Genomic DNA, 8,775 nt, shown 5'->3' with positions numbered 1-8,775 from the left:
TTTTCTTTCTTTCTTTCTTCCTTCCTTCCTTCTTCCTTTCTTCCTTCCTTCTTTCTTTCTTTCCTTCTTTTTCTTTCTTTCCTTCTTTCTTTTTTCTTCCCTCCCTCTTTTCTTTCCTCCCTCCTTTCTTTCTTTCTTTCTCTCTCTTTCTTTCCCTTCCTTCCTTCCTTCCTTTCTCTCTCTCTCTTTCTTCTCTCCCTCCTTTCTTTCTTTCTTCCCTCCCTCCCTCCTCTCTTCCTTCCTTTTTCTTTCTTTCTTTCTTTCTTTCTTTCTTTCTTTCTTTCTTTCTTTCTCTTTCTTTCTTCTTTCTTCTTTTTCTTTCCTCTCTCTTCTCTTTCTTTCTCTTTCTTTCTTTCTTTCTTTCTTTCTTTCTTTCTTTCTTCTTTCTTTCTTTCTTATCTTTCTCTCTGTCTCTCTTTCTCTCTCTCTGTCTTTCTTTCTTCAGAGTCTCACTCTGTCACCTATGCTGGAGTGCAGTGCTGTGTGATCATAGCTCACTGAAGCTCCTGGGCTCAGGTGATTCTCCCACCTTCGCTTCACAAGTAGCTGGGACAACAGCTGCATGGCACCATGCCTGGCTAATTTTTGTATTTTTCATAGAGGTAGGGTTTTACCATGTTGCCCAGGCTAGTCTCAAACTCCTGACCTTAAGTCATCCTCCCACCTCGGCCTTCCATAGTGCTGGGATTACACGTGTTAGCCACCATGCCCAGCCTAACTTCTTTTATATAAAAGGAATATTTGTTCATTGTAAAAAAAAAATACTGAAAATATCAAGAAGAGGCCGGGTGTGGTGGCTCATGCCTATGATCCCAACACTTTGGGAAGTAGAGGCAGGAGAATCGCTTGAGCCCAGGAGTTTGAGACCAGCCTGGGCAACATAGCGAGATCCCATAGCTATGAAAAGTAATGGCAAAACTGCAATTACTTTTGCATCAACCTAATAGCCAGGCATGGTGGCATGCACCTGTGATCCCAGATTCTTGGGAGGCTGAGGTGGGAGGATCACTTGATCCAGGGAGGTTGAGTCTGAAGTGGGCTGTATGCTACCACTACTGCACTCCAGCCTGGGTGACAGAGTAAGACCTTGTCTCCAAAAAAAAAAAAAAAAAAAAAAATTCATTCTCACTGTTGGTTGAGCTGCAGTTTATTCATTACTTTATTGTATAATATTCAACTCTGTGAGCATATCATGATTTACTCTCCTGTCTTTGGACATTGTTCCCTCCTTCCCCTTTTCCCCCTTCCTTCCTCCTTTCCTCCCACCGCCTCTTCTCTCCTCTCCTTTCCTCTCCTCCCCTCCCTTCCCCCTTTCCTTCCTTCCTTCCTTCCTTCCTTCCTTCCTTCCTTCCTTCCTTCCTTCCCTCCCTCCCTCTCTCTTTTCCCTCCCTCCCCCTCTCCCCCTTCCGTATACATATTCTTGTTTGTCTCCTCGGGTGTATGTGTAAGTTTCTCTACCTAGGAGTAGAATTATTGGGTCACAGAGTATGTGAATGTTCATCTTTACAAGGTCATGACAAATTATTTTCCAAAGCAATTATATAAATTTACACTCACACTAGCAATGTAATTTTTTTAAGTCTCCACATCCTTGTCAACACTTGTTATTGTCATATTTTTGCTTCTTGACAATATAGTGGATATAAAATGGTATCTTGCTAGTGTCTTAATTTATATTTACTTAATTACTAATGAGATCAAGCATCTTTTTGTACATTTATTTTTCCTCTTTAATGGAGTTCAGGTAGCATGTTTGGCCCATCTTTCTATTGGATTGCTTATCTATTTCTTACTGCTTTGTATGACTCAAAATGTTAATTACATGAGTACTAAAGTTTGTCCATTATCTGTGGCATAAATATATTCTTCCTGTTTGTGATTTGCCTTTAACTTTATTTGAAATATCTTTTAATAAATAGAAATTCTTCATTTTAATGTAGCTTAATTTGTTAATATTTTCTTTTCTGTTTAGCACTTTTTTGGGTCTTATTTAGTAGGTTCTTTTCTACTCTGAGGCCAAAAACAACATTCTTCTATCTTTCTTCTAAAAGTTTTGATTTTTACACAAAAGTTTTTTGTCCATCTGGAGTGGATGTTAGTGTCTGATATGAGATTGGGAATCAATTTTACTTTTTCCCCTATGGACAAGCAGCAGTACCAGCTTCTTTCACTTCTGACACATATCACTGCTCCACATCTGTGTGGGTCTGTTTCTTGGCTCTGTATTTTGTTCCATTGGTCATTTTTATGTATATTTGTGCCAATGCCATCTTGCCTTAATCATTCCAATTTTATAAGTCTCGATATCTGCCAACACAAGCCCCTTCCCTGACTTTCTTCTTCAGCAATGTCTTCTCGGCTACTCCAGGACCTTTGCTAATTTATATCTCTCCCCCAAAATGGCATCACAATGTCATCACAAGTTTATAACTTGCTTTAAAAACACTTTTAAAACCTAATAATAATAAATACTTAAATAATGCTTAAAATAATGCTTTAAAACTTAATAATACATTTTGAATGTTTTGTCATTTATATGTTACTGTAAAATATAATTTTTAATGGCTACATAATGTGTTATTTCTTAAAGGTACCATAATTTGTTTCTTTCATCCCCCATTTCTGGATATTAAAGTTGTTGCCGAATTTTCATTATTGTAAAACATTCTGTGGTGAATATTCTTGTGGCAAAATCTTTTTAACATATCCATGACTGCTTCCTCAGGATGGAAGTACAATTTCTGAATCTAAGAATTTGCTTAATTTTAAGGTTTTTGATACACATCACTAAATTATCTTTTAGAAAGTTAATATGAACTATATGACAGTGTAGGTCTCAGGACACCCACCCTTGCTAACAATGTACATTATTATTTTCAAAAACCTTGTCCATTTTGATAGGCAACTAATTGAAAGCCAAGCTAAACTTGGATTACGTGTCTAGCTGGCAGTCATCATGTTCTATGTTCATATTTTTCTAGTGAGCAACCATGGGGTTTCATCCACTGAACACTCTCTTAAGTGTTATATCCCTTTGTTCTGTTAGAAGACTTGAGCCAGGCCCACCAGGCCCATGGGTAACTGGACTGCAGCAGTGACTGAGTTTCTTCTGCTGGGGTTTTCCCTGAGCAGGGAGGCGGAGCTGCTGCTCCTGGTGCTCCTGCTGCCCACGTTCCTGCTGACTCTTCTGGGGAACCTGCTCATCATCTCCACCGTGCTGTCCTGCTCCCGCCTCCACACCCCCATGTACTTCTTCTTGTGCAACCTCTCTATCCTGGACATCCTCTTCACCTCAGTCATCTTTCCAAAAGTGTTGGCCAACTTAGGATCTAGGGATAAAACCATCTCCTTTGCCGGATATATCACCCAGTGCTATTTCTACTTTTTCTTGGGCACAGTTGAGTTCCTCCTGCTGACAGTCATGTCCTATGACCGCTATGCCGCCATCTGCTGCCCCCTGCGTTACACCACCATCATGAGACCTCCTGTTTGCATTGGGACCGTTGTGTTCTCTTGGGTGAGAGGCTTCTTATCTGTGCTCTTTCCAACCATCCTCATCTCCCAGCTGCCTTTCTGTGGCTCCAATATCATTAACCACTTCTTCTGTGACAGTGGACCCTTGCTGGCCCTGTCCTGTGCAGACACCACTGCCATCGAGCTGATGGATTTTATGCTTTCTTCCATGGTCATCCTCTGCTGCATAGTCCTCGTGGCCTATTCCTATACATACATCATCTTGACAATAGTGCGCATTCCTTCTGCAAGTGGAAGGAAGAAGGCCTTTAATACCTGCGCTTCCCACCTGACCATAGTCATCATTTCTAGTGGCATCACTGTGTTTATCTATGTGACTCCCTCCCAGAAAGAATATCTGGAGATCAACAAGATCCCTTCGGTTCTGAGCAGTGTGGTGACTCCATTCCTCAACCCCTTTATATATACTCTGAGGAATGACACAGTGCAGGGAGTCCTCAGGGATGTGTGGGTCAGGGTTTGAGGAGTTTTAGAAAAGAGGATGAGGGCAGTGCTGAGAAGCAGATTGTCCTCCAACAAAGACCACCAAGGAAGGGCTTGCTCTTCTCCACCATGTATCTATTCTGTAAAGCTCCAGTGTTAGAAAGAGAGGAGCTGCCTTAGTGAAAGAGTGAGCTAGCTAAGGAATTCTGAATGGTCTATAGTGGAAAGACTGACTGTGGAGACCGAGACTTGAACTCTGGCCTTGGTTTTAACTTTAATCTGTGACCGCAGCTGTGTCACCAGCCATTCTGACTCTCAGTACTCTCAGCTGAAGTGCAACAGGGCTGGACTCTATGATCTCTAAGCCCCATCCACACTGAATATTGTAAGAATTGAAGGGCCATGCAGCCTATTTCCTCCTAAAGTCCTAACATGTTTGGCCCCATTTCTTTATGGATCCCGAACACAACTGTTCTATCAGCTTGACACGAAGTCCTTCCTGAACTTCTCTGCGTGGACCCTCTTTCTTTCCATACTCTGCAGGATCTTTTCAGAAATAGCCTTCATTATTCTGTAATCCACTATCATATCCTGTAATCCATTTTTTTTTCGGAGTGGGCATTTGCAATGATTGTGATGGGTGTATGTCATCTGTGTTATTTAATAATATTGCTTTCTGTAATAGAACATGTTCATAATATCCAATATGCTCATGTCCTTATGTAAGACATGGCCCTGTTCCCCTAGCCACTAATGATTGATCCGTGGATGGATAATCTGACTGAAGGCATAACCCATCACCTGCAGGGACACTTGCACACCTAAGAGACTGGCCAGTGACCTATGACCTGTGTAGCTTGGCTGGACCAGACGAGCTGTGCAAACAGATACCACTTTTTTGAGAAATTGAAGCAAAAAACATAGAGATTATTCCACACAAGGGCGATGCTTCCCCTGGAAGCAGAAGTAGGCTTGGTGGCTGGAGTGGCCACTTTGGGTACCAGGTGCAAGCTGATGAATAATTAGAGGAAACCAGTCTGCCCCTCAGAGAGAATGGAGTTGATATATAGAGAAAAACATAGAAGAGACAGATGACAGCCCACTCACAACACAAAGGCACAACACAAAGAGCCCTCTTCTCTCATGACTTTCTAGGCCGAGAGCTGGTAGAGTTTTGATTCCTATTTCTGGATTTGATGTGTTTTGCCTGTACCTGTAAATCAAATCCCTTTTTATTGAGCTATCTTGAGAAGCTCTTAGATTCTTGTGACCAAAAAGCAGCTTGACTACAAAGTTCATTACCTCTCCACAAGGCGTAGCTTCTCCCGTTTTCTGGCTCCATACACCTGGAAAGAATCTGTTTTGTTTTTGTTTTTGTTTTGAGACAGAGTCTCACTCTGTCACCCAGGTTGGAGTGCAGTGGTGCAATCTCAGCTCACTGCAATCTCCACCTCCTGGGTTCAAGTGATTCTCCCGCCTCAGCCTCCTGAGTAGCTGGGACCACAGGCGCGTGCCACCATGCCTGCTAATTTTTGTATTTTTAGTAGAGATTGGGTTTCACTGTGTTAACCAGGATGGTCTTGATCTCCTGACCTCGTGATCTGCCCACATTGGCCTCCCAAGGTGCTGGGATTACAGGCAGGAGCCACCGTGCCCAGCCAAGAATCTGTTTTTAACTGCACTCCTAGTCTGAATTCTTGGTGCCCAAACACTGTCTGGGATGCTTACCTGGCCCCACTCTGGGCCTATGGTTCAGCTCAGTGCAAACCAGCTTTTCAATGTCTTCAGAATCTCTGAGGTTTAATTTCTTGTCTTGCTTGGCCACCAGTGCTGCAGCATCCACTTTGCTAAATTAATCCCTATGCTCTGCATGGAACTGGTCAGAAGGACACATGCATTCCTAAGGAACTGCTGCAGAGTTCTGTGGACATAAATGAAGACCACTCAAATGAGCACAGATGCCACTTATTCAGAACTAGCTGTATCAGGGGAGTCAGCCACCATCACTTGCATTTGGCAGTCAAAGGCAGGCAGGGGAGTGGAAAGCTTCATAGTAGAAAAAAAGGGAAAGGCCCGGGTATCCCCTGACTGGAGGATTTTGGCATGGAGAAGCTGGAGGTGAGCTAACTAGTGTTGTGGGAAGTCAGGGACCCCAAACAGAGGGACCAGCTGAAGCCACAGCAGAAGAACGTGGATTGTGAAGATTGGACACTTATCACTTCCCCAATCAACACCCTTGTGATTTCCTATGCCTGTCTTTAATCTCTTAATCCTGTCAGCTGAGGAAGATGTATGTCACCTCAGGACCATGTGATAATTGCGTTAACTGCACAAATTGTAGAGCATGTGTGTTTGAACAAATATGAAATCTGGGAACCTTGAAAAAAGAACAGGATAACAGCAATATTCAGGGAATAAGAGAGATAACCTTAAATTCTGACCGCCGGTGAGCCAGGCGGAACAGAGCCATATTTCTCTTCTTTCAAAAGCAAATGGGAGAAATATAACTGAATTCTTTTTCCAGCAAGGAACATCCCTGGGAAAGAGAATACGCACCTGGGGGTATAGGCCTATAGACGGCCCCCCGGGCGTGTCCGTCTTTTATGGTCTATAGACTATAGGGGTGAAATAGACCCCAGTCTCCCATAGCGCTCCCAGGCTTATTAGGAAGTGGAAATTCCCACCTAATAAGTTTTGGTCAGACCAGTTGCTCTCAAAACCCTGTCTCCTGATAAGATGTTATCAGTGACAATGGTGCCTGAAACTTCATTAGCAATTTTAATTTCACCCCAGTCCTGTGGTCCTGTGATCTCACCCTGCCTCCATTTGCCTTGCGATATTCTATTACCTTGTAAAGTACGTGACCTCTGTGACCCACACCTATTCATACACTCCCTCCCCTTTTGAAAGTCCCTAATAAAAACTTGCTGGTTTTTGCAGCTTGTGGGGCATCACAGAACCTACTGACATGTGATGTGTCCCCCGGACACCCAGCTTTAAAATGTCTCTCTTTTGTACTCTGTCCCTTTATTTCTCAAACCAGCTGATGCTTAGGGAAAACAGAAAAGAACCTACGTGACTATTGGGGCAGGTTCCCCGATAAACTAGAAGCAGGACATCTTAGGGGATTGGTTTGGGAAGCATATTTGGCCTTCTGTGATTGGTCTTGAGTTTGAAAGAAGAGTGGAAGAGGAGGGAGGCTTCAGAAAACAGGAAAGTGGGCAATCACGAACAAGTCTTGGCCATTCTGGGCCAAGTGCTTCAGAGGTTTGGTTGTGGTTTGGCTTCCCTTGAGGGTCCCTTCGGAGTTTCTGAGTCAGAGTTCTGTTGTTATATATGATCTGGCTGTTGTCCACTTTTATATTCAGTCTCTCAGTTCTTACAAGCTTTAAATTTCATATAACATTTTTAAGTCTAAGCAGAAGGACAATCCTCCCAAAGTGGAAAACCAGATCCCATGAGAACAGATGATGAAAGGTGAGCTCAGGTAAACCGAGCGTTGTTGGGTATTTGCAGGCCAGGACTGGGAGCTGTAGAAACTGAGGATGTCTTGCATGTGCCAAAGACTCTGCTTCTTTGAGTGGACCCCAAGCCCCAAGATTTAAACTGTTTGGCTAGTAGGGCTTGTGAGGACACCTTGTGCCTCTAGAGGAAGTCCACTGTTACTGTACATCTGGCAAAGCAGTTAGGCTATGAGGCTCAGTCTTCTATGGAGATTTCTATGAGTCTCTAGGATCAGATTAGTGGAGAGGAAGAAGCTAGACCTCTGTGATTCCCTGTGTAAGACTCTGAGATGGCCTCAGAACCCATGCTCTCTCTACCAGAAATGTTTCACTTAAAACATTTGGGAACTCATAGACTCTCTCAGAAGTCTTTCAAACCACTGACCAAAAGCTTCTAAGTTTGGATTTAAAACCAGCAACATACATCCAAGTTTCCACTGGTGAACCCTTAGCCTAGCAGTTCCATTCTCAGCCCACAGCAAACACTTCCTTCTTATAGACCTTTTCAGGCTTTGTGGGGTTGATGTGTTTGTTTGTCTGTCTTTGTTAGGGGTGGCAAATATTTGAGTCTCACAGCACCAAATATGTTAGCAGTGGAAGGCATCTGAGCTAACAGAGGTGAATCCATATGGGTCTGCAGCAACCTCAATTCTTGTCTCCTCAGAAGAAAGAATTTGACTGAGGGGCATAAGATGGAAAAAGAGACCATGGGAAGTTTCAGAGCAGGGGTGGAAATTTATTTAAAAAGGCCTTAGAACAGCAAAGAAAGGAAAGTATGCTTGGAAGAGACCCAAGCAGGCACCAAGGTAAAGTGCAGTGTTTAACCGTGATCCTAGGACTTTATAGGCTGGCCCCTTTCCTGTGATTCTTCCCTTAGGGTGTGCTGCCTGCACATGCAGTGCCCCCCTTACCCTTGGGAAGTGAGCACACACAGTGTGTTTAGGAAGTTGTACCCATGCCCAACTGAGGCTTTCTTCCCTTTTCCGGTGGAGTGCCCCTGGAAGGTCATACTCCGCCATTTTGTCTCTTAATGTGCATGCCCAAAAAGTTGCTTCTTCCTGGCATCTGCATTCAATTAACACTTTAATGCAACAGGTGTGGACCCTCAGGATAATGGCCTCTCCCTGGCTGCCAACTTATCACTTTTAGAGAGGCAATGTGACAAATGCCGAACCATCACCTGACATTCCTAGTGGGTGGGGGATAGCCCTCTCCTGCCCTGCTCATGCTTGACTGCCTGTAACATCTTCCCCAAGAAATAGCAAATCCCTTTCAGTGCAGAAGATTGGTTGATATTAACTTGGGGATCTCCTAC

At 43.5% G+C, this 8,775-nt stretch overlaps 1 protein-coding gene across 1 annotated transcript; it reads left to right on the top strand.

The window, feature by feature from the left end:
• Positions 1 to 3,073: 3,073 nt before the first annotated feature.
• LOC116484565 (olfactory receptor 6J1) lies at positions 3,074 to 4,117 on the top strand. Its single transcript, XM_032179391.1, is given in 1 exon segment — positions 3,074 to 4,117. A coding segment is annotated over 1 exon segment (1,044 nt).
• Positions 4,118 to 8,775: the final 4,658 nt, after the last annotated feature.

The sequence above is a fragment of the Hylobates moloch genome, unplaced genomic scaffold (genome assembly GCF_009828535.3).
Source record: "Hylobates moloch isolate HMO894 unplaced genomic scaffold, HMol_V3 SCAFFOLD_16, whole genome shotgun sequence".
NCBI classification, from domain to species: domain Eukaryota; kingdom Metazoa; phylum Chordata; class Mammalia; order Primates; family Hylobatidae; genus Hylobates; species Hylobates moloch.
This window is presented reverse-complemented; position numbering and strand designations above follow the sequence as displayed.